The sequence below is a fragment of the Fringilla coelebs genome (assembly GCF_963513975.1).
Source record: "Fringilla coelebs genome assembly, chromosome: 8".
NCBI classification, from domain to species: domain Eukaryota; kingdom Metazoa; phylum Chordata; class Aves; order Passeriformes; family Fringillidae; genus Fringilla; species Fringilla coelebs.
The window spans coordinates 18,980,550-19,007,522 of record NC_140066.1 but is presented as its reverse complement, the minus strand read 5'-3'; the positions used below and the strand labels follow the sequence as shown (position 1 = coordinate 19,007,522).

At 37.4% G+C, this 26,973-nt stretch overlaps 1 protein-coding gene across 2 annotated transcripts in view; it reads right to left on the bottom strand.

Annotated features, from left to right (window-relative positions):
- Nucleotides 1-638: 638 nt before the first annotated feature.
- The window catches only part of MAPK8 (mitogen-activated protein kinase 8), a 38,859-nt gene continuing 12,524 nt past the window's right edge, over nt 639-26,973 (bottom strand). Inside the window, exons 2-12 of one of the 2 annotated variants that reach the window (XM_084209964.1) lie at nt 23,670-23,836; nt 21,029-21,158; nt 19,730-19,788; nt 19,478-19,616; nt 15,167-15,332; nt 10,636-10,707; nt 8,588-8,770; nt 7,782-7,906; nt 6,775-6,838; nt 6,000-6,077; nt 639-5,592 (exon numbers count right to left, since the gene is read on the bottom strand). In XM_084209964.1, the coding sequence (XP_084066090.1) occupies nt 5,447-5,592; nt 6,000-6,077; nt 6,775-6,838; nt 7,782-7,906; nt 8,588-8,770; nt 10,636-10,707; nt 15,167-15,332; nt 19,478-19,616; nt 19,730-19,788; nt 21,029-21,158; nt 23,670-23,791 (1,284 nt within the window). In that variant the 5' untranslated portion in view covers nt 23,792-23,836 and the 3' untranslated portion in view covers nt 639-5,446. Of the gene's footprint in view, nt 5,598-5,999; nt 6,078-6,774; nt 6,839-7,781; nt 7,907-8,587; nt 8,771-10,635; nt 10,708-15,166; nt 15,333-19,477; nt 19,617-19,729; nt 19,789-21,028; nt 21,159-23,669; nt 23,837-26,973 lie in introns of both variants that reach the window. The other variant, XM_084209965.1, reaches the window with a different exon arrangement.

Here is a 26,973-nt window from a genome sequence, read left to right as displayed (position 1 = left end):
AGAAGAGCATCCCATAAATTGGTGACCCAGATAAATAAAGCTGCCTGCACTGTGGTCACAGTCCCTTTCCCTTGAAACTGACCCCAAAAGCACCACTAGCACAGCTCAAGGGCAGCTGCAGCTGTTAAGGCAGCACTGAAACCCTGCTGGTAGTGACTTTTGTTGGGACTTACCTGTGGGAGAAGTGTCAGTGCAGTGGGTGGTCCAGGCATCCAAGTCAGCTCTCCATAAGTCAGATCCTCCAGGCTTCAGCAGAATGCGGTTTTGAGAGATTCTCCCTTACACTAGGCAGCCCAAGGCTTACCTCTTTCAGCAGGACAGGCTCTCAGAAGTTGTATTTCCAGGAATTAAGGTGGCTGCAGCTGGCAGCAAGGAAGTGAGAATGGATTCCCACTGGTCACAAAGGCCATGAATGCTGTTAGCAGCCTGTGGCACATCCAAAGTCCATGGGAATGAAGAAATAAAAAAAAAAAAACATATCACTTTGCCCACAAGTGAGCTCACACACAAGCCAGGACAGTACCATTAAAAAACAGATGAATTCTCAGGAAGGACTCTCACTAATGAGATTTCAAGTGCAGCCCTAGTATGCAATCCCTATGAAATCCATCACAGCCTGGCAATGAAGAAACATTAAATGCATGGTGGTCAAACTTTTTTTTTCTTTTTTATTTAAAATATCATTATAACCAACTGACATACTAGATAACAATGTATACATTCCAGTGGTGCACATGTAATGACCTATGGCATGAACGAGTTAAAAAAACCCCACAATGTTCTCAGTAATGCCCACCAACAGCTTATTTGGAAGGAATAAAGGAAAAGCAGAAAAAGGTATCAAATGTGGGGAAGAAAAAAAAAATTCGTTTTCCCCAGTATTTTTAATGGTGTATCTTCCCCTTCGTATTTCTTGGGACATAATAAAATTAAGAATATACTTCAAGAAGGTCAGAAGGAATGATCACAATAATTGGGGTGGGATTTTTTTCTCAACTTTAGTAATAAAAGTTAAAGAACTCTCAAAAATAGACTAGATATTGGGCCTACAAAAGTAATTCATCTGTATGCAAAGCTTACCAAGAATTATTCCTTTTGTAAAGTGTAAAGGATGAGCTGACATTACTAGTAAGCTATTTTTACCCTACAAAACCAGACTACAATAATAAAATCACCAATTTACAGCTAACACAATAATCTAGATGTACATTACTGTACACAGGCTATATATATATTACACATGAACATCTTACGTGAAATAGATAAGAAACATACTGATATTGTCTCAACATTGGCCAATAGGTTTTTTTTCCTAAAGGAGGTGTATTTTCTATTCACATTCAGTGTAGTTCCAATAGCAAGGGTTAGCTTTGCTTACTTAAGAAACGTAGAAAGTTTGTGTGAGGTAGTTCAAGAAAACCTAGCTTAAATTTTGAACTGCAGAAATAGAAACACAATGTGATCTGATTTGTAACACATTTCTGTAACACAGACATACAAAGAGAAGGGAGTGAGTGAGAGAGACCACTTAAAATACTATTATCCAGTGCCCTTAACTAAGAATATATTAAATTAATTGAAAATTTGGGTAGGCCGTACAGTCTTATCACACTGCTTCAATAAAAACCTCTTTCTAATTCTGCTGAAAAATACAGACAGGCTCTCCTTCAATTGCTCCAAACCACTGACAGGAAAATAAAATGTAACAGTATGGACAAGCTGCTGCCAAAAGCAAATTAAAACAGATATAGAAACTGTAATTCACTCCCTTGAGCAACTTGAAAAAGTAAGACCAAGTGTAAGCTGAACCTTCTTCTCCCCTTTTACCCATGATCTTTATCAAGAAACATTTACTGTCATACTCTTCGAATTATTGGCTGTAGGAGGTTTTTGATATTTTCCTTCATGCGCTGCTGAGCTGAACGCTCCATCCATCCATCCATCCATCCATCCATCCATCCATCCATCCATCCCCTACAGAGCCCCAGCCCTGGGCAGCAGGGCCCTACTGGCACAGCTCGTGCAGGGGACACAGGATACTCCCACCACACCACTGCTGCTGAGGCTATGTCCACCTGGAATTCCTGCCCAGAAAGATGCTGCTGCATCTCACATAGTACAAGTTCTTCAAAGCTAAAAGCCCAAACTTGGCCAGGGCAAAGTGCCACATCTGCTCAGTTGAGCACCGACCCAGGGCTGAGCATGTTCCACCAGGGAGTTGTGCTTGGGCAGCACAGCTGCTCACACACACCAACACAGCAGCTCTGAGCCACTGTCTTGCACCAACAAAAGACTTCCTATCACAGCATCTCAGTACACTCTAAGGGTACTAATTCCCCCCAGCCCATCTCTATTTCAAGTTCTTGAGCAACTAACTCTACAGAAGGAGAGAGCTGCTTTACCCTTGCTGCATGCCACAGCTTTGCCCAGAGAAGGCAGAAATCAATCTCACTACTACTGCCCAACTTTGAACCTCACCTGAGGTAAGAGAACAGACAGCTCATGGTAATTCAATCCATATCAACTCCCAGTGGATTGGAATGGCCTTAGAAAGTTGCATGCACTTTAGTGAAGCCTGTTGTCTTGAGAAGATTCCAAATCAAAGTCTAAAATAAAACTTAACAATACTTTAAAATTGTACAGTGTATTGTATAGCATATAGTCTGACAATAGACAAAGACAGCTGAATTCCAGTTACCCATTTGTTTGCTATCTGTGGCAGTGTACACCTATCTGAAAAAATTTATATTTCAACAAATAAAAAGGGAAGTTAAGACTAGGATGCTGTTGTGATAATTTGATTACTGAATATGAGTTTGCCTTTGAAATCTGCCATCACCTGAATTTGCCTAAAATGCAAGCAACTGAAAAAAAGAAAAAGCAACACTCCTGTGAAGATGGTGCCAAAAGTGAACTCTTGCCACAGGCAAAGCACTGACCCTACTGAAGCAATACCTTTAAGTACAGCTTGCTCACACATTGCAACAGGCTGCAGTGGGCAGTTCCACACATTCACTAACCTTGCCTTGAAAGAAGAAAAGCTCAATTCTCCTTAGCACTTACCAGCTCAGTTCAGTTACTATATACTTTGGACACTGGAAAGCGATAGCAAAAAATATTTTTAAGTTTCAAAATATTTCAATCATCACTGCAATCCAGCGGAGTCTAAAATAAATTTAAATAGGAACTATATTTACCAATTTATTTTTAACAGCACTGAGAGGCATCAGAAGTTGCTTTTGTCAGTCTTAACTTCATTACACTGTGCAGACCACACTATCACTTGACCCTATAAAACAGTGGAGTACTTTTGTTTGACCTAATATTTTGGCTTAATTCACAGCTTAAACTTTGATAAAAAAATTACAAAATAGACTGTTCCATTGGTCTCTGTTCAACATTTTCTACATTCCAGTGCTAGATGAATCCAAACTTGTCCTGCTTGTTCTGAGGTAATATACAATTTGGCAGGATCCTGCAAAAATAATTGCCTTAACAAATGTAGCTTAGGAAGGCAATATTGAAATATTAGATATAAATGAGGAAAGCAAAATTACACGCACACAGCACTTACCAGCAGTCTAGCCAGGCCAGGAAAACAACTGTGCAGTTTATCAATTTAGTTATCTTTGAGACATTACCATTCCTTGCAACACTGCATGTTTTTCAAAAAGACATGTTGGACATTGACATTACTATCAATTCTGTTTTTCTAAAACTTACTGCAAAGACAAATTTTCCTCTTTCAGTTAAAACTTCAAAAAGATGCTTATTTAACCCAACAAGCAGAAGGAACCACACTGAAGACCACCAGTCACTCCTGGATGACCTCTGCAGGCAGTTACATTATATGCTTATGCTCAGTGCCTGGCAAGACTTCCATATCTTTTATGCCCATTTTTGTGAGCTTTACTAATTTGAATTCCTCTTCACATTCTAATTCACTACACAAAATATGCACCTACACAAGGCAATCAATTATACAGCCTAGCTTCACTAAAAATCTGCATTTTCCAAAGAAATAAATTCTGAATGATTGTTTAACTCATACATAAACTTAAGTCAGTTATACATAAATCATTCTGTAAATATAAAATGTAAACAGTTAAAATATTTGTGAGGAGCAGCACCATCTTACATGACTATTTATTAACTGTTCTATATATGTCAATATATCTTTTGTTTAAAAAGTGTATTGAAACTTGAAGCTTTGTTAATGAAAACTACTGAATATTTATGACTTAAAATGAACCACTGCTAAGATTTCTGCTACACTGATCTTATGGTGAAATGAAAGAGATAAATATTAATTTATACAGCACTACTTCTCCCCCCTTTGGATGGCATATATTGCTCAATTAATGCATTAGCTACAGAAATCCTGAGGTTCTCCTACCACTTAATGGTTTTTAGCAATCAGTTACTTTCGGTGGAGAAAGAGTAGCTGAAGTTTTGCCCCTATTGCATTCATGTCATTCCCTCTTTGACCCAAAAAGCACTCAAAAATCACTTCCCTTAGTAGACAAAACTAGCAAGAACCAGAACTCCCAAGAATCACATCTCACATGTGTAGCTACACATATTCATATTCCCTCTTGTCAGTCTAAACATCCTGGATACACTTCATTTTGTGTGTACAAAAACAGGCTACGAGCTAGAAGTAAACAGTTTATTGGCATTGCAATGTATTATTCATGAAGTATCCTCATGTTTTATGGTGATCACAAAATTTGGCATGCCACAACTCTGCAGAAAACATCACATTACTCTGCTAGGCTGGATATTTCTGCAGCTTTGAAGATACGCTTTGCTTTCTTAAGTTCATAAACCCATTCAGATAATGTTACTTTGCAAAGGTTTTTTCCTGTTTCTCTAAAAAAACCCTCACTAATTGTTGCTTTTGCTGAAGTATCAGAGGCAAGTGGCCAAAATAAAAGAGGATTTTGTTCACTACCCAGCACCACATTAGAATGCCCGAAACTATAGCTGGCTGCACTGAATTCTCTCCCCCTCCTGGACACAGATGTATGACCAAGCATAAAACTTTGAAGGATATCATGAACAAAACATCTGGAATAAATTCTAATTAAAAAATTGATAACCTATAAAATCTTAAATAATTCATCATATGGTAATGACCACAACATTAATATGTGCTTTGATAAAACAAATCTTACAAATTCAGTAAAAAAAGATCAGCAGCATAATAGTAAAGCAAATATGCAGATTTTAAAACCACAATAAAAATTACCAGGTTTAATATTTTACAGTTAATTACAGCAAAAAAGTGGCTGCTTATAACACAACTTACAGTTTGAAATTACAGCACTTTATGATGAATTCCATGATTATTTTTGAAAAAACACTCAAAAATACCACCAAATTTTAAAAGTGCCCTATTAATGACTAAAAGGACCCCCCTCCCACCCCCCAAAAGACCAAGTAGTCATCTACAGCAACCCAGAGGTCCAGCTGAGGTTTCTAGACTGCTGTCTGTATCAGAGGCCAATGTTGGATCTGTTGACATTGAAGACACATCGTTGACAGATGACGATGAAGATGGGTGTTGAGAGCCATTGATCATTGCTGCACCTGTGCTATGAGAAACAAAACAGCAAATCAGTTGCAGATACAGTTGCACAGTTCAGTACTTGCAATAATCTGTCTCTTCCTAATGGCTTTTCCCTGTTTTGGCAATTTTGAAGAGATGTGTCTTAATCCACTATCAAAATAAATAAAACCCACAAGTCTTTAACGTGGGGCTTAACAGATGGTATGTCAGGAACTGAAATAAATATCAGTTACACAGGGACAATGATATGAGGATTGAACAGATCAGTAAAATGATGTCAGCCCTGAATATTCCACTCACATATACAATGTCTCAATTCAAGAGCCCTATTTTTGAGTTAGGTTACTTTCCTATGTCTTGATCAGCTTTACTCCCTCCTGACCTAAAACTCAGCAGAGCCTTATACTGAGCTTTTATTGTAACCAACCTAAAGGGGCTGGCTGGCCTCGTATAACCCCGTTCTTGGTTCTTTCCTCCAGGTCCATGACTTCCTTGTATATCAACTCTGAAAATGCAGAGAAGGGAAGGAAAAAAATGAATTTGCAACCCAAAGACTACATCAGTAATACATCTCCCATTAAAATGTCCACTTAAATTTCACAGGTCTATTACTGTTCAGAATTAGTTTTGAACAACAGATTATAGGCTACACAACAACTGGCAAGTGACATAAAAAAGTACATTCTTTTCTGTTGGAGCTACAGTGGCCTGGGACTCTTGAGAACACACTGGCCTTCTAGGGCTCTTTTATTCAGGCTGCTTGGAGACCTGAGACTAAGCTGACTCCTAAGGCCCACTCAGTTTTTATCAATGACTTCTCTGGTAAGGGAAACTCAATCAGAAGTCTTCAAAGGAAGAGCCAGGAACACTTGAAGACTTGTCTAAGCATAATATACGTAGTTCAAGCGCCTGCATCTTTTTCAACTGTAGTAGCTTGTCCAGAAGAGTTACCCTCCCTACAAATGGACTGTAAAAGGTGATTGAGATGAGTAGGTCATTAGTTCACTTCAAAGGTTCATCTCCTTTGCTTGAATTGTTTGTGTCCCAACAACTGAGAGGCTGTGAAGCACTGGTCTGTTCCCCTGACATCCAAGCACATGAAGTAAATACTATTAGGTTGCTCAGAAGAACTTTAATAGCAATAATCACTGGGGCCCAACATACTCCCAAAAGGCTTATTTTACTTTAAATGCCTTTCTTACCTTTCCACTCTTCTATTGTGTGCTCCCTTTCATCTAACTGCTTATCTGGTATCTTTGGTGGAGGCTGAAAAACAAAACTAACTCATCATAGAGCAATCAAAAGGGTTATAGAACCAGTATAAATTAAAAATGAAAATAACCATTCAGAACATGAACCTCATAAAAATAATATTTACATGATTATATTTCTGCTCATACTTGGACTTAGCCTGTTTTTTAGATGCTACCACAGCTTTTAAAGTTCTTCTGATTAACAAATTTGCTTACATTACTGTAACAGAGAAATAGTCTGGTAGAAGAGCTCCTAAGTGCAGCAGTCTCCAGCACAAGCAGCTCTTTTTAGCTACTGTTAATTACTAAATTTTCTATCTAGCCATTACAGAGCAGCACAATTATAACTGCTCTGTCTACATCAAGTAGTTTTTTCTATTCTTTGTGGCCATCACTGAACTTTTCTTTTTAAAAAATAACTTTTATCATAAGCTGAAATTATCCTTCAACTAATTTCTCAAGGAAAAAAATTACATTAATCCCTTTGTTCATTAGTTTTAATAACTGAAACCTCAAGACACTCTATTCAGATTTTGCTGAAACACTTATTTCTAGTTGAAGAATAGTATCAGTTTTTACAACTAATGAAAGCATTCCACTTCCCCAAGAATAAATACCTCAGAACACCATCAAGGGGAATCAAATCACACTGAAACAACTGAAGCTCGACACATTAGAATCCTATAGAAAAGATTTCAGATGCATGACTACATGTTCAGGAGATGATAGGTGGTGATTATACACCAACACAGAGACAAATGAACACAGAGACAGGTACCTCAGCCCATTCCTGATGCTATTTCTAATAGCCAATATCTATTAATGTCAATAAAAACAATTATGGCTCGGTTAAGCTTCTAATGAAATGTGCAACAATCTTTTGTCAAGCAGTTGTACCAAGCATCACAGCAAGATGGCTTCATACAGCAGATTCCTAAGCAGAGACAAGAACTTACAGCTTCTGCTTCTGATGGATCATACCAAACATTGATGTAAGGGTGCTGCAGGGCTTCATCCACAGAGATTCTTTTAGAAGCATCTATAACCAGCATTTTTGATAACAAATCTCTTGCTTGACTTGCTGCAAAAATAAAATTTTCTGTTTAGATTACTCGCATATACAGAACACATATCTGAGTGTTTCAAACTTTTAAAGAGAAGGGTCAGAGTAATCAAGTTCTAATTAAATGCCTATGCAACCCTCACATAATATGAGGTTTAGGAGAGTGGTCCATTTGATGGCAAAAAAAAACCTGAAGAGAATGACACAGTGGGAAAGGGGTCAAACATGTTTCATTATTCATTTTCAGCATACAGGGTCCCTTGTTGTGACATCCTTATGTGAAACAGCTCAGGTGGCGGTGCAGCCTTGTCTCAAATAGCAGCAGGCAAGCACCTACTGCCCTTTTGTCACATGCTTTTAGTCACAGAGAACACTGGGAGGGACTCCACTAAGAGGGCAGCCTTTAGAATCAGAAAGTCCCTGAAGTTGTGCCTACACAACTTCTATTCCAACCTCCCCCCACTTTTCTCTAAACTGTGTTGGCATCTGCCATGGAGAAGAATATAGATATTTACACGTCTTTATAAAGACAGCTCCAAGAATAGGAGCTGTCTCATGAAGACATGAGAACACAAGTCAGCATGTTCATCCACTCTCATGATAAAATATGTAGAACCTAAGAAGGATGATTCTACAGCGAACAAAACCAAGATATACTTCTGTTCAACATATTGACAACACACAGAAGACAGACCTTACCTTTAAGTTTATTGTGTTCAGAGTCAGCTGGGAAAAGGACATCTGGAAAGAGTTTTTCAAAACTATATCCAGCATATTTAGGTCTGTTCTCCACGTAAGTTCGGACTGTAGGCTGCAATTTCTTCATAAATTCGGGGCATGGTGTTCCTAGCTGCTCTATAACTTTATTCCATTGATCAATATCTAAGGTTATGCAGCTAAGAAAAACACTGTGTCTGGTTTTCAGCTACAAAATTATGTTAAAACCACATGAAATAGCCAACAGAGAAAACAGAGGAAATTATAATAAAGTATCAAGTTCATCATCATGACTTAGAACTACTTTCTTACATGGTGAAACAAAGCAAGAGTATGATAGTGTAGTCAAGGCAACATGTATTTCACTCAAAATCATTACTGGCTAGAAAAGGATATAATTCTGAGAAACAGAACATTAGAAGACTCACAAAATAAATTGAATTTGTTGTATTTAAATAAGTCCTTGTCTGGGTCCTGGAGAACTTGCTCCCTGATCTGAACACACATTGGCAGCAGTCAAGCTACTACACATCCCCAAAGGCACTCCTGAGAATGACCCCAAGTGGGTATTTTGTCCTTTGTTCTCATCTCGGTACCTCAGCCCAGTCCTGGGCAACCTCTCACCAAGGATGTGCAACACTCAGCACCAGTGGGACCTCCTCACCACCTCAGGACCAAGGCTGGGCCCACACAGGTCAGTGACAATACTGTCAGGGACTTGAATGAAGCTGACGAGTTTCAAGGATGCATAAGGAACATCTTAACTGAGAAGTTTACACACTGTAAAGGGGAGACTGACCACTTCAGGGCAGAAGAATTTAATATATTTTACTGAAACAAAAAAGTAAAAATTGGCTCAGGAATTCCTAGTTGTAGATGGTTAAATACTGGGGGAGAGCTCAGATAAAATTTTATATACGCATTCACATTCTCCCCAACTTTTTCTCTTTGGCTGCCATCAAAGACTGGATACCAGGCACCCTAAATCAACAGTGGGTTGAAGAACACCCTCTCTTATATTCTTAAAGCTTAACAGCAGATCTCTCTATATATAAGGATTCTCAAGCTCTGCTGAGCTTTAGTACAGACCTTGACAAAAGGAACTATTTACATTGTATGGCACCTAGTCTAAATTGAAAAGCCATGCCAGCAAACCAGATAAACCAAAGCATGGTGCAGCTCATGCAATGACAGAGCTGTGTGAAAGTAAAGATGCTCTGGATTTCCATACTATGGCTCAAAAATCTCCACCCCCATTTTCACCCCTAAATGGTACTATATCAATTTTTAAACAGGAACCTGTACCAAAAGCAGGAAATATTTCTGATGGCATCTTAAAAAAACACTCTGTAAGTAATAATAAAACAAATAGGATATCAAAGTCCAATTATTTTCACTAATTTTAGCAAGGATCTACAGGTTTTAGATCTGTTTGTTTGGAGCAGACTCTTTGTCTGAAATACTGTTCACTGGACAACCAATACAGACACCACCAAACCATTCACAGAATAGAAAAACAGAAATAACAGATATTTCTGAAAGCTCCTTGCAGGATGACTTCTGCATACAGAAAATAAATCTCCAGAATGTAACTAATGAAGATGGTCAGGAATTTTGGTAAACATTCTCTATAAAATGCAAAATATAGTAACTACTAACATGCTCAGGCACTAAACAAGATTAGTAAATTACTACATAAAATGAATTCTGAAGTAAAACCCAATGCATATGGACCAAGAAAACACCATCTAAACAAAAAGAAATCTGACTTAAGTGTGACAACATTCAAAAGTAATGGATAGGGACTATATTACACTGGAAAAAGAAAAGAAGAGGGGGGGAAAAAAAAGGAAAAAGAAAAAAAATAAGTCTGCTTGCCCAAGTGGTATATAATGAACTTGCAAACTGGTATTTCAAAAGGCAGTTTAAAACCAGTATTTTAAAAATTAGAACCACCTTAATCTGGAATTGTATCACTGCAGTATCTTTTGACCTTTTACAACTACATCCCAGGCCAAGGGTAAGGATACGATCTGTACCAGGAAATAAAACACCACCTTTGATCATTTCTCCCATGATGCACCCAACTGACCAAATGTCAACTGAAAACAAAATGCAATGATATTAACATAAAAGATAGTTATTAAAATAAAATAAATAAAAATATCTAGACACACACATATGAAGTGACTATAAAAAGCATGTGCAATGAAAATGAGTGAAGGTGAATGAATGCTAACTACAGGACCAGCAGAGACTATGTCCTACTGCTAGGTGCAGCCTGAATATAAATTATTTTTTTTAAGTGTATCACAAGAAAAATCCATGTTCATTTAATAAAAAAAAAAAATTGTACAATATGCATCTTCATGACACAACATCAATATGAAGGTTAATCCCTTCCTAACTAATTCAACCTGCTGCAGCAGCACAAGGATACAGTCCCTTCCTGGAAAGAGGATTTTGTGGCAAACCATTTCGCCCATAATGCACCCCACAGACCATAAATCCACTATGTTTGTAGCACAAAAAGAAGGAAAAGCAAAGCAAACGGTCATTTAAAATTAAAAGAAGCATAACATGACTGCATCCTATAAACTGCAGAGACAGCACAGGAAGAAGAGCAAGTCTTTGTATTAACCAATGAAAACAGTTTAACATACACCATGTGTAAGGATTAGCTTTTAACTGTCTCAAATACAAGGCAGAAAAACATCCTTTGGTTTAATATAGTGCTAGAGCAAGAGCTTGAGCAGAGAGAGAGAGACACGAATCAGGCAGAGTAGAGCTCTTCTCCAAGGCTGGAGGATTCCAAGTTACCTCTGCCAAGGGAACAGATTCAAAGACAGAGTGATTCCTTGAAAGTAATTGCACTGTACTTGTAGGAATAATTCTAAAAGTAACTAAGTAAACTGACCTGTAAACATACTACCTATTGAAACAGTTCACACTTTTAAAGAGAATTACAAAGGAATTACAATTTGACATCAAGTATTTCCTAGAAGTCAGATTACCATGCATCTCTCTCTCGCTTTGAATAAAAAGCAAACAGAATCAGTAAAAGATCACTTAGAATTTTAGAGGATCAGTTAATGACAATGTTAGTATGCTCCTAGATTTTCAGTTCAAATAATTTGTTTTAAAATATGTCTCCAGGTACACTGAAATTGCATTTAATACAAAAGAAAAGCTTAAAAGCAATTTTTTAAAAATGAAATACGCATTTTCTACATTACTTTAAAATAAATCACTCAGAAGACATAAAGATGCACAAGTTTACTTTGTACAGGTAAGCCAATTTCTTTTGCAGTTACTTTCAGAAGTATTGTTAATTCCATATGGAAAAGTTTTCTTGAAGTCATAACAATGAAATTTTATTATTATAAATACTTTTATGTCAAATATGACACTGGAATTTCAATTAAGCAGATAAGAGGGGGATTCAAGTGACAATAATTATATAGTAAGAATTTCTGTCCTGAAGGAGCTCAACAATGTCAAGCAAACAATATTGCTTTTTATTTTTCAATATTCCTTCTCCTTTACTTATTAAAGTTCCTCTAAAATAGTATCTAGATAATATGATAGGAGATCATAGTTGTGCATATTAATAGGACAAAATTAAGGGCCTTGCTCATTTAAAAAAATATTGTCAACACCTTAGTTTAGTGCTCTTTTTCCTTTAAAAACTTTTTTCAAATACTTAAGGTACATATTATTTGGCTTAGAGACCCAAAGAAGCCAAGTTTTGCATTTGACCTTTTAAATAAAATACTGAATGTTGACTTTGTGATCTGCAAACAACCTGCTGCCACCACAACCCAAAATACACCCAAATCTCTAGAAATTAGCTTGTGTCCAACATGATAAAGTTACCATTCTTCTGGTATCCCTACAAAACCAAACTTCAGATGTTTTGTGGTGATTTGACTTACTGCTTTCTATAATCAAACAAAAACCTATCTAATTACAGTTCTCTGACTTTTGTAGCCTGCTGAACCAATGCTACTGTGAATACTTTTACAAAAGACTAAATACTCATTACAGATTTTAAAAATACTTTAAAAAAACCTATTGCTGTCATAAGGAGTCCATTTTATTCTTAAGCCTATGAAGTGAACTTACTAATTTTTATAACTCTAGGAGAAAAAAATATCATGGGAAAATGAAGTTTAAACCCAATCTACCTAGTAGGAAATGTAAAAGCAATTGTTTCATAGTGTTTAGGGCTTTCCTTGCTTTTCAGTGTTGCCTTCTTGATAATCATGGACATAACAGTGTATAAATCTGTTAAGGAGCATGTGCACAAGCAGTTCTGGTGTCCTTTAGCTGGTTTCTTAATGTGACATCCCAAACATCTTGTGACATCCCAAACAAAGCCTACATAAAAGTTAATTCTTTGTGTTTGTTTGGGCTCTCTAGTTTTAAAACAATTGAAGATTTTGTATCTGTGTAGTATAGCACCAAAAAAACGTTACCCTGCAGGACATTATCTCAGTCATCAAAATATATATTGCAATCCTCCCACAAGTTCAGCAGGGCACAAACTGCAGGAAACTGCCAGACAACCCTATAACCATTAGAAAACTGTCCACTTTCAATATTTAATTCCACACTAAGTAAGTTCACAGTTAGTTTAACTTTGGGTGTAATGGGCTATAGCAGGCATCAATATTAACAGGTGAGGCTCCTGGAGAGCCCATGGTTCTTACTGTAAGTACATCAGCTGCACAAACTCCTTGGCACAGAAGACTTAACAGCTCACATAAACTGCCTTTTAATAAGAGCAGGACATATGGAAATGCAATTGTCTTTGGACTCACTCCATACATTCTCCAGAAGTGCCACTCTCATTTCAGTGACCATGTATTTGGCTTTGGGAAGATTTGATCACTTTTCAAATGAAAGTAAATTATTATTTATGATGCACAACACAACTCATGCTTCCATAAGGAACAGACTTCTCACAAGGTTGACAGGATACCCTAGAACACAATCTATCTAAGTCCAGTGGTGGAAAGAATGCTTCACACTTTTGCAACCCAAAATTACTTATTATTTAAGAGAAAATGTTAAACTGGGCAAGCTGAGTTAGAAAACTTCTGACTTTATCAATTCCTTCTATAAGGCAGCTGCATGACTCACTACTACAGCTTTAGGTACTTTTCTTTCATGCCCCTTAAATAGCCAATATAAAATCTTGGGGGGAAAAAAGACAAAATTAAATTTGCAAATCAAGAAAACTTTAGTAATTAAATAACTAACTTCCTGTACTCAGCCTGTGACTCCTAAATTACAGGAAAAACAGTCAACATTTGAAGAAATGTAGGTTCTGTCATGCACACTAACAATCCAAACAAATAAATATCTCAGTCTTGCAATAGAGATCCACTCTCATTCCTCTGAGCTGGGTTCTTTCATTGCTAGCACCATTCACAGACAGCCTGAAGTCACTTGCTGCAATGGTATGCAGTTGCCAGGCAGGTTTGAAGACTGTATTAGGAATGCTGAAAAGCAGAGCAAGCCCCAGTTGTGTCAGGAGGTGAGGAACCACACCTCACATCCACAGGAGACAGCTCAGGGCCTCCCTGGAGGCCTGGCCAGCAGAGTTTGAAACACACAGAGTGACCATGGGCACTGCCAGCCTGAGGTGATGACAAGTGAAAGCAGGGAGCTGCCTGTGCACAGGGACAGCACAGCAGCGAAATGGCAGCAAGAATCAGGCCACTCGACGGAGTGTCAGGAATGACACCCCACTTGGTTCTCCTAATGGGTACCACTAGCTGCTTCCTTGCAGGTGCAATGTATTTGATGATGTGTTTCCCTCCAATGACAGATCTTTGTTTATTTTCCTATAGAAGATACTGAGAGGCAGACTGGTCACAGAGTGAGTATGGTCAGGAGGAAGTGGATGCAAAGTAAAATTTCCCTGGAATTTGTCATGGACCTCAAAAATCTATGATGCATGTACTGCCATCTTGACAGTATTCTCTGTATGCTTGTCTCAAGTATATAGAGTTTTTCTTCAGCAACATTAAGAACTTAGTGCAAAAGGCTTAAAGGAGGCTGATTTTAATAAAAAGCAATGCTACAGTAGGTAATCTTAACTTGTTTGTTCCTCAGTAGTCTTTATGCTCCCTACCTCCTAAAGGCCATACCCAATACAGTTATTTAGCATCAAGTTTAGTACACATATCTACTGAAGAATTACAATTTCTTCTTTACCAGGAATAAAGTCAGATGAAGGTGTATCAAAGTACATACCACATATTAAGAAAATATACTTCCAGTTCTTCCTGGATGTCATATAATTTACCAAGGAAGTTATTTAAATTTTTAAACAAACAAGGCCCTCGATTTCTCCTCCTATTAAATGCAAACATTTTCTAATGGGTTGAGTTGAATAAACAAATTGGTGTATCCAGAATCTGCATTTTGGTCACAAGACTAATTTATAAAATTTCTACAGCTTGAAAAAAAACATTAACATGTAAAATGTGGTGTGCCAAACAAAAAAAAAAAAAAATAAAGCTATGCCAAAGAAAGACTATATTTGCTGACCGTTTTCTTTGTATCCCATCCCTAGGATGACCTCTGGTGCTCTGTAGTAACGAGTCACTACATAAGGCGTCATCATAAAACTAGTTCCTGCAGTTCTGGCCAGTCCAAAGTCAAGAATCTTCAAAGTGCAGTCTGACTTTACTACTATATTACTGGGCTTTAAATCCTTTAAAAAGAAACATCATATATGACTGCTAAGGCAAGCACAAAGTAGCCTGTGGTTCACATTTTAAAAAGATAATATTGCTAACATTAAATCCCACACACACAACTAGGTTATTGCTATAACTGCAGCTTTTTTCCCCCTTGCATTAATTTATGTGCATTCAGCAGATTACAGAATTAATTCCTTTATTGTGCTTGTAGATTTATATAGCAATTAAAGAAGGAAAATACAACCAGCATTACAAGATATGTTAGCAATGTCTGAAATAAATTGAGGTTAGTAAGAAGTGTTAGCTCTCAGGAAAGGTCTAGAAACTGCTCACTGGAACAATAATTATTATACAATGCAGAACACAAGTAACATGACAATTACTTGATTCAATAATCATCTTGATACAAGAATTATTAGAATTATAATGAATGCAAAAGGTTCATTTGCTAGTTGAGGTTACATTACCTCTTTTGAATCAATATGTTTCTCTGAACAGAAATCTCCATGCCCACATGGTTTTAGATTCCAATTTATGACTTGGTTTTATATTAAGTTTGGCAACCAAACCCAAAAAGGCACCATTGAAAAACTGCCAAAAATTACCACAATCCTTAAATTGGAGCAGAAAATGCTGACATGACTTCAGATCGTTTTGGTTAGCAACATGGTAACTATTCTCTACACTTGAACCCTACTGACAATAGTGGCTTTGCAAGATTTATTTATACAAACACTGCACTGGCTTTCCCTGTCATCACCTCAGCAGGATCTTACACATACCTGAATGTCACAGAGTAAATATTATAGAGTAACTTCAGAATAGCTGTTCAATCATAATATCATTCACAGCACACAGGACAACACAGATAAGACTAAGATACTTCCTGCCCACACTCTACTGAGATTAATGAGAGAAAAACCTGAGATGTGACCGAAAACTCCAGCACTTGAGCAGTAAGCATTTGATAAGTAGCCCCATCTGTCATTGTTTCTTAAAGACTTAAAGGTGGATTTCTGCCAGATTTATGTAGTTTTCATTTGTATTTGGATGACTTTCAGCAATCTCCTCACAATGCTAAGAAAACTGCATTAGAGATGGAAAGGAAACAACAAAAAGAATTCCAGTACAACAGAATTTTAATGACTAGCTAAAAGTCTTGCATATATACATATTCACAAATGCATTTCCACACAAAGACTCTGCAGACAACTTTAGCTTAAAATATTCTCAAACACCACAAATTAATTTAAGTTCTATAAGGCCTTCTGGCCATTTAATATGCATGTTTCAAATTCTGCTACCATCCTTTTTATTATCAGCTTTATTTCTACACACTTATTATTTTCAGGATGTTCATTGCAGAATGCCAGGCGCATGCCCAGGGTATTAACTACACTCATCCTCCCCAAAGCTGCAGGATTAGCACTCAAAATGTTAAGATATCTTCTCTTTGCTTACCAAATGCTGTCCATTCTTATTTCTGAACACGATGTAGCTGTCATGAAGCCTAGGATCAAAATGATGGATTGACTTACACTACATTAAAATTCATGCAGAGATGCAAAACCTGCATCTCTTCTATATATATATATATATATCTATCTTCTGTTAAATAAACAGAAACTAAAAAGTTCCTTTGGGAGTGATCAAATTAATTAGGATGGATAAATATAACCAGAACCTATAGCAGAAAATTTCTCACTGAACCTTCAAAATGTAAAATGTCAGTGCTTAAGAAACAGATTCTTGCATGGCTGTCTCCCCATTAGCCAAAGAAGGAGACAGGGACATCTCTGGAGGGTAATTCATGGCTTCTTGGGGGCTTTTCTCTTTCTAACAGAAAATTTGTGAAGGGCTTCCGTAATTAGGCCCCTTGTTAAGTACTCAAAATTGGGCAGAATTCAATGTTTCAGAGCCTCCATGCGAGACTAATGAGCAACTCTGTGTCCCTCAGAAAGTCAGTGAGGCACAACTCTGCAATGCTGATCATTCATCCTCAGACTATGAAATATAAATGAACGTGTGTACTTCTATATTGGCTGGAAATTGCTTCTCTGCAAAATGTTTGGAACACAGTTATGTTGATTGGCCAAACTCTGTTAAAGTCAGTGCAAAGTTATGGTCAAATCTTTACCCATTGATATGGCAACCAAGTTTGCCTCTACAACTTCAAGGTGAAGTTGAATGAAACTCTTTGTGTTTGATCTCTGTTCCATGCCTCTAGCTTGCTATCAAAAAACCCACTTAATTCTATGGCACAAAGAGTTACCACTGCAGTCATACAGTCTGTATGACACATGTCCCTTCACAGGATATCTTCCTTATACTCCAAGGTTTTGTCCAGCTTCCTCCACAGAGAAACAAAACTTTGACACTTTGCATCTTGAAGCAAAAAGGGATAAGGCACTTAGCAGGTAATGCTGTGCCTGAATATCCTCAATCTTCTAACAAAGTCTAAGAAGAAGCTGTCAGCTGAAAATCTACCAGGAAGACATGCAAGTGAAATGTCCTTCAAAAGCATCTGCACATGTCCTTTAAAAGCATTCATGCATACATATGGTGCTATTTACATAGCAATTGTATTTAGTTTCCTTAGGATACTTTACCCCTGTATGATAGGAAGCATTTCAAAGACTTAACCCATATTTACAAAGGAAGGAATTCTATCCTCAAAGCTGTCTTTACTCTTGCCCAACTACTTAAGCAGTTACTTCTTTTCTGTAAAAGTGTTTAAATTTATCCACAACTTCTACAGGATTAATGCCCACTTCAGAGGAGTACAAACCACCCTGAGGCAAGCACACTTTTAGAAGCTCCCTTAAGCTTCTGCTAAGATCCACAGAGAGACATTCTTTACAGCACGTCCAGACAATACAAAGTTTTCTGAAACTTAAAAAGACCGAGGAAAATAAACAGCATTAAACTCACACAGGTAAATACTGAAGAGGAAATGTGAAACTGTATGCAAACCCTTATTTCAGACCCACAGGCACATGACATCGGAATACCAGGGGCTGCATATTTTCAGTCATAGGCAATATGGTACCACAACAGTAAATGGAACAATCTAGTTTTGCTGAGCATTCCCAGAACAGTGCAAAAGGCCCAAGTGACCTATCTCAAATGCCCACAAGCAGACCAAGCAGCATCAGTACAATGCTTCTCCCTCCCTTGCCCATCTCTTCCAGCACAGCAGTTCAGTGAAATTGCGTGCGAGAAGGAAGTTTTCACCTTCATTCCTTGAGCTCCTCACTGGAATGAAGCAGCTGATGAGTACTAGAACTAGCTGAGCAAAGGAAGCAGCATTTGCCCATTCAAGCTGTATTTTCCATTCAAATAATTGTCCCTGTTTCCCTGGGGAAAAGACGGCACACTGAACAGAAGTGTCAGATTGCTGATCCAGCTTGCAGACCATTCAACACCCCAGTCACAATGTGGTGGACCACTGACCTGGACAAGCATCCTAACATAGCAATTCCCGTGGCAGTGCACAGAAGTTATAACCAGACAACCTCAAGTAATTTTTAATCTATATAGCAATACATACAAGATGCTCACTTGAACAAGCAACCTTAAATTCAAAATTTCTTGACTAAATTGCAACATACACATGCCATTTAAAAAGCTGTAGTCAGTTTTGCCTGTTAACCATCTGAGTGAATGATTTGTGACACACAGGTATTATCCAAGCTCCAATGACAAGTCTTTATCATCATCATCTTATCTGGACATTTCAGATAGTTATTCATTACTCTGCTAGTAAAGGAGAAGAAATAAAATGGGCAGTTCTTTCCAAAGATGGAATTTCAGGTTTGGTTACCAAAACATCAAAGGCAGAGACAATTCCAGATATCCTTTCCTGCCATGACTACTAAAGTAGATTATTATACAGAATTAGAGGAGGTAATGCAACTCACTGCAAAAATCTTCAGTTTGCTCTGTGCAGATTGTTACCAAATCATTTAAACATTTAAAAGGCTCATTCCAGAATTATCCTGGAAAAAAATGCAATGATTTCCCTTCAGCTTTCTCCCCCTGCCTATGGGACAGGCTAGGAAACACCCTTCAAGCTCCTATTTCTAACTTCTTCTATCTTTTAAATACTCAAGAAAAAACCAGGTGCAATGGAAATTATACATTTTAGTTCACTTACCCTATGAATAATCCCAGCTGAATGAAGATGTTTGATACCACACAGCATTTGATAAAGAAGATAGGACATTCGTTCATGGTCCAGCTCCATCTGAATCACTTGGCAGAGATTTGCATCCATGAGCTCCATCACTATGTAGCTTACAAAGAAAAAAAAAAGAATAATCAGATAATACTGCCATTTTACTGTATTCTCTCTCATAATCATCTTTCCATAAAATAAATTCTCAGCTTTAGCTCAAATCTGACTTACACATCTTGAAATTCTTCCAGGGATTTTTGTGGTGTGAACACATTCAGTAGGCCGATTATCTGCGGGGAGGGGGAAAGGAAGGTAATTGCAATACAGCAATAAAAAAGTTGCAGAGTCAACATTTCAAAACTGGTAACTATTATTCTGATATGAACCTCCTGGTATACACTGAAGTTCAAGATGCTCAGTAGCTCAACCAGGCCTAACACAATGTAAACAGATCCAAATGCCTTTGAAAGGACTATTTTTCCTCCACAAACCACATAATCTAAAGACATTCTGTGTGTTAACAAGATGATATTCAAATCTTAAAACCTAAGTAGATTAGTCACTCTTTCCCTTCTTCCTACTTTCAGTTTGAATACCTAGTAAGATTTTTTTTGTACATGAGGAATAATAAAATTAAAACAGACAAAGACTCCCTAAAAGATACCACTTTGCCACTGACAGAGGTGAAGAAACAACTTCACTCAAACAGAAAAACAGGTTCTTAGAGATGCTTTAGGACATTTGGCATTAAGAATGGATAGGATATACAGAAAGAGACCAAGCTACTACTCATCAAGAATCAGACAGGCTTGCAATAGTTTATCATCATGCAAATCATGCTATTAGGTGTAACATCTTTCAGCGAATCCACATATAAACCACCTGTGTGAGAAAAATTACAAAATTTTCCCAAAAAGCTAGAAGACCAAGTAAGTTTCCTATGAAACTCTCCCTCCCTAGCAGCCAGGAGAAATCTTATCTTCCTGATGGGGGATTAAAAGAAAAGGTAAAGTAGACTGCATACATCTGACTTTGAAGGAAGAAAATGGCCAAGACCAGCCTTCTGCAGTTCAACTCCAATAAATTTATCACCTATTTGCTTCCCATTTCTGTGATCTTGTCTACTGCACAGCTTCATAAATACTGGACAGCTACTGCTGTCACAATATAAGATTCTAAACTTATTCATGCACCAGGGGGAGGAAAAAAAAAGGTATTACAGCCTATTTCTTTTTTCTCCTATGTGTCTAGCAGCAGGATGCACTTACCAGCCACGGTATGTTTACTTGACAGCTGCTTGTAAATTTTAGCAATATAACACCGAGTCCCTTGCTGAGTTTCAAGGGGGCATTTAAAGATTGGGCAGGTATTAAAACTAGTCAATAATAGCTCTTCTGCAAGACCCTTCTGTGCTTATCATGGAGATACAGCTACGCAATGGAAATCTCCTCTGAAGTCACTTTCCAGACTTTTTCAAAGGATAACCTTCCACTTAATTCTTCAACATCTGAGGGAGGGCACTGCACTCACATTTTTGTGATTAACGCACTTCATAAGAACAAGCTCTCTGTAGGCTCTTTTAGCATGGGTTTGGTTCTGAAACGGTCGGCTTAACTTCTTGATTGCAACATTCCGCTCAAGGATGGCATCATAAGCTGCACTGTAATTAAAAATAACATAATTACATCTCTAGTGTCAAGGTCCTTTAAGCTCTGGCAGTTACAAACATTGTCATCTAATTTGTATCATGCCTGCAGAAACCCCAAATTTTCAGTGTCATCCAGCTTTGGAATGTGATATAGCAAAGTGCTCTTGCATGCTGAGTGATTCAAAATTTAAAAATATTTCCCAGCTTCAGAGCATTAACACATGACAATCTCTACAATATAATGCAGTATTTCTGCTTCCAAAGATACTGAGTTCTTGCCACTCACTGGCACTCAAGAACAGACCATCTACAAAAGATCCAAAACACTTCAAACATAAAAAGCACATCAATTTTACATAAAATCTTCACACTAAAAGGGAGAAGGCAGGAAAAGTGGGTTATAAAAAAGTCCCATGCTATAAATTATGTAGTTGCTTAATATCCTGATGACAATGACAGCATCAAAGTCAAGAAAAAAATGCTAAGAAAGCTTTAACCTCTAGATGTCACTGGCTTTAACTTGGTGAAAAAAAACCCCAACATGTTGTTTACAGACTAATGCCAACATTGTCATACGATTCAGTGACACAGGCTGTTTAACTGATGAAGACTGCTATTGGAGACAACTCCCTTACATATCACATTTCCAGGACAGGAAGGCATGGCTTGTTTTTCCTCTAAGAGCTAATATAACAGATGACTGCCGTGCAGACTCAGGAAATATTTATCAGTTACTAAAAAAAATCTCAGCAGAGAAAATATTATTTTCTTGTCTCTTCTCAAGAATGGTACTCCAATCTAATGAAGAATATCTGCCAGTAAACAGTAGGATCTATTAAATCCAACTCACTACTTTAAGGAGTGGATTGTATGCATGTAGGCTTGAATGATTTGCAATTTATCATCAACAAAACCTCTAGACACTACTAAAGAAAAAGAATAGGAACAACATGTACTGGTAACTTTCTTTGATGTACGTTTTCCACGAAAACTGGAATTCCCCCACCTGCCCAAAGATAAGGATTATTTTAGGAAAGGTGGCCAACATGGGACTCCTGTTCTAGTATTTAAACTTCTGCATTCCCTGTAAATAACAGAAGCCTAGAGCCTATTTCAGTATCAGGCCATCTAGTTAATGTTCCTCCAAATCAAGTAGAATCAGTTACAACAACAGAAAAGAAACAAATACAAACCATCACCACAGACAACAAAAACCCTAATCCAAAGAATTGCACCTTAATGGAGACACATGAGCAAGATTCAACCACAGTCCTCACCAGGAAAAGCTGCAATTTAACTAAAAAGGCCTCAATTACACCACTAGCAGCAACTACTGAATGGCTCTAGAGTAGCTACATGGTCAGTTTTGGGATCTCTGCTCTAGGAAGGGTAATAAATTTGGAAAACAGTAGTTAACATATGATTGGCCATCAGAAGGATAGTAATAATAAGTAGAGCTTTTATTGGCATTTCTATAGCAACTAAACAAACTAGTCAAGCAACTGTCTACATCCTCAGTCTGTTAACATACATGCAAACAAATTTCAGATCAGTTATTCTGTTGCTGCTAGTTAATACCCATAATCTTAATGCCAGAAGTTACCATTTCAGAAAAAACTCTTTCTAGCGTTTTTTCTTCAAATTTACATTTACACTTTTTTCACTGTTTTATTAATCCTGCTAAAACACAGACATGAATTAAAAACCCACCTAATACCACATATTCTCTTTACACTGATCATGAACAAGATTTAGGTAGTAAAGAGGTGACAGAACTAAGATTACATTCTCCCCTTTCTCTTCCTTGATGCTTTTTTATTTTTATGTACCTGGTGAACATCTTAAGAGTTACAAAAAAGTGAAAAATTGGCAAGGTCCTTTGATATTTACATTCTTCTCAAACATTCAAAAAAGTTTCCAGAAAGGTTAAGCCAACGCTTCTCTTTAAGGCAATGCCACTGCACAGGAAACAGTGCCTACAAGCAGCTAGTTGTCAACAACTTAAATCAACTGGGCACTTTTCAGTCCACACAGCAGAGCTCTTATTCAAAGAATGACATTGTCAGGTGATACTTTCCCAAACTGCATCAGACACTTCCAGCATCCCAAATGCTCACTCATTGGTATCAAGGACTGCTCAGATTGCGAAACAGACTCCTAACAAGCCATTTCAAGTAGTGCGAATATTTACAAGCAGCAAGTATTATACAGAGTATTTCTGCCTTTTGTTTCACTGCAAGCAGTGTAGTTTAGAATTAGGATTAGTTTCTTTATCCAGTTTCTTTTTCCCCCATTAATTTACAGGACTCAGCACAACTGGCCGAATTTGCACAGAAGGCCATCAATTCTAAAGTTGAACAGGTCAAAAAGCAACAGCAAGCCTTTGCTGAGGAAAAATGGTCACGACTTACCATTTTGCCTGTAAAAGGTAATTCTCCACACTTCTGAATCTGTAACGTATAACACTCAAAAAACTATGTTAAGGAAACCTAAAGGTACATTTAAATTTTAAAGAAACCTTACCATACTATCCCTTGGGCTCCTGATCCTATTGGTTTCAAATTCTGATACCGTTTCAATACGGTGAAAGTTGAGTCTCCAATTTCAACGCTGTAAAAATTGTTGTCACGCTTGCTCCTGCTCATGACGGCAACTTGGTTAGTTCACTTCATCCAAATTTTACTTCTGGCCTATGAAGACAAAAAAATTGGAAAAACTAAGATTTTACAACTATATGTAACCTGAGATAAGGCAAAACTCCTTTAAAGACACACATGACACTTCCCAAATAAATCCCAAGTGCACATATAAGTTATTTCTAATGACTGCAGGACTAAGATGGCAGGTGTTTGAAATGCTGTATTTTTAGGAGTGTTCCTAAGGTAAGGTTCTAGAAGGTCAAAAATAATAGAAAATTGTGAGTTAATAGATGACAGGAAAAACTAAGATGGATATGACAGAAGATCAAAAGGCAGGAAGCTCCACATCATCCAGAGAGCTCCAAGAGTCCTACCATCCCTCCATCCCTGCTACAGGTGTAGCAAGGGAGCAGGGTTTGGGCCAGACACTCCCCAGAGGCCCCATTCAACCCGAATTGTTGCATAATTCCATAAATAAAAGAGTGACAGAACATGAACAAGTCTTCCAGACATTGCAATCATTATAATACTCTTGGTCACAACCACCAAGTGATACCTGACACTGATACAGAACACATACAGTCAACTGAAGCCAGAAAAGGAAAACTGGCCTTGTCAGACATCTTTCATGAGGAAAAAGTAACAGTCACAGAAGTAAGGAAAAAGGATGTATATTCTACCAAAGTTCTCTTGTATTAAAGAAAGAAATGCAACACCTCAGTGCAGATGTCCCACAGGAGAAAAAATAAAACTGCATCATGGCTTTTACAGTAATATTTCTCATTTCTTTAATGCTAACATTGCACTTTTAACTTTACACAGGTTTTGGGTGCAGCTATAAGAGATGCCTAGTAATGCATTATTTGACTAGAAGAACTGTCATTAGAACAATGCTGTCTCCCATTGTTATTAACTTAAGGAACATCTTCCCATATTATTCAACAGTCCCAAAGAGACTCTTGCCTTCCATATGCCACAACACTATACATTTGTTAAATTTTAAGCAAGCTCGTAATTTGCTACACGATCAAAACTGCAAAATATGCTTGCTAATATGTACAAGGAAACTTGTATTTACTAACCATTTTATAATTCCTAACAGTATTTTAGTATGCAGCAGCATATAAAAGAACTCATTGTTTATTTTTACTAGCAATACGAGAAAGGAGGGAGAGATATCCCAAGTGAGGAAGGAGTGTCTCTACTTGCTGTTAAATTCTCATACCTTTCTCTGCAGCCCTACACAGTGTTCATCAAAAATTATCAGTCTGTACTGTGGCAGCAAGAGGTACAGTCTCTCTCTTCATTTTAAATGCATGCTCTCCTAGCATAAAACAGATTTACTCAGTGCTTCAGAAGACATGGAGCCAATTCTCAGAAAAACCATTTCTCCTTGCACATTTTGTTTATACCTTCATTAGACAACACAACACGAAAATGCAGGATTCATCCTATGCTATAATGCATAATCTCTTACTCTAGGAGTATCCTTTTATGTAAGAAATCATACATATTCAGCTTATTTCTACTTCAGTGAAGTACAGCTGACAAGATACTTTCATATCCCAGTACCCTGAAATACAATAAAACATAAGAGATGAGAAAAACCAGAGATGGGAACAATCATCATTAACAACAAGTTTTGCATTAAATCAGACTTGGTTTTCATGATCATGACTTCTAAAGCAATCCCCTCCTAAACAAGTAAGGATCAAGTGGGCTAAGTCTTGGAAGAAATTTTGGATGCTAAGCCAGCAAAGAGTCTTTGGGACATGTCTGAGGTACAACACAAACACCAACTAACAACGATCTGTCTACATATGCTGGCACAACTGCTCTACAGTGAAAGATTACAGGAGCTGCTCTGAAGTAGGACTGACAAAAAATGAAGACCATGACAGTCAAAGAGATTCAGAAATGGAAGAAGGCAATTTAAAAAAAATTACATATATTAATACATTAAATAGTAATATAGTCAACATAACAACATAAGCTACCTATCAATGATGATTCAATAACTCCATTTAGAAGGCATCTAACACCATGAAAACGAATGTTCTGTAGGAATCTGTGGTTGACCTAGAAAAATCCAACAGTTCTTCAAGTACATGCTAGTTTGCTACTGAATGCAAAACAAATGGACAGTGTATATAAAGCTCTTGCATTAATGACTCTTATTTAATTTCTTTGTGAAAATACAGTTCACACACAGCTGATTTGTATGCATCATGTGTTTTTGAATGCTTGTGTAATTTTCAGCTGTCATGTTTAAAGGTATCTGGATAGCTGCTAAATGGATAGTTCAAACACAGCCTAGTTTTCACATACGCTTGCTTCAAAGGCTCAAATTTAGAAAACAAAATAATTGTTTCTAAAGGTAACTTCATAGTTCATTCAGTTAGTCTCAGAAGTAACTATGGTTTTAATGTTCTGTTTGTCCATGCTGCCCTCAAAACTGAATGTTGCATTTTGCAATACTTCCAGCTCTGTTAAATATTAATGCAGATAGAGCATTTGGATAAGGCAGTTAACATTAGCTGGGTGAAAACTGCAGCAGGATATTACTAAACCATTACAAATGCCAAAGATGTCTAAAAACCTGAAGCTTACTTTAAAATGGAATATTCTCACTGATGACTCTAGGGTTTGCATGGCTTTCAAACTATGCTTTCACAGATCAGATGGTTTTAAGCTGAACAACCTCTAGCTGCCTGAACTGCTCCTAATGCTGACGTGTGTTTAAGGAGGTCTCCAGCTGCAGTGCCTCTCCCCTCAGCTACTGCACACCTGCATTACACAGAACTCTGCCTGTTCACACCAAGAGGCACTGCACAAACTGAAAGTCTACAGCTCTGATCTCAGGAGCTATTTTCTGCTTGCAACTACTAAACAAAACCACAAATATACTGGAGTGATTCTTGTATAGCTCAGGTCAGAAGGACAGTGCAGGTACATTTCTTAAAATAACTACATTTTAACATATCTTTTGTCCACCAAGAAGTCAAACTTCCACTTGTTACACATTCAGTAAAGCAAAGGTGAACACTAGATCTCAGTGTTCACCAAGAAAAGAAGTACTGAGGCTGGGGAATCCTGCATAAACACGACAAGGGCACATTTAGATTTCTATGTTATGACTTGCCTACTGCTTTCAAGTTCAAACAGAAAAGGGTAGTGTCACTCCAGTT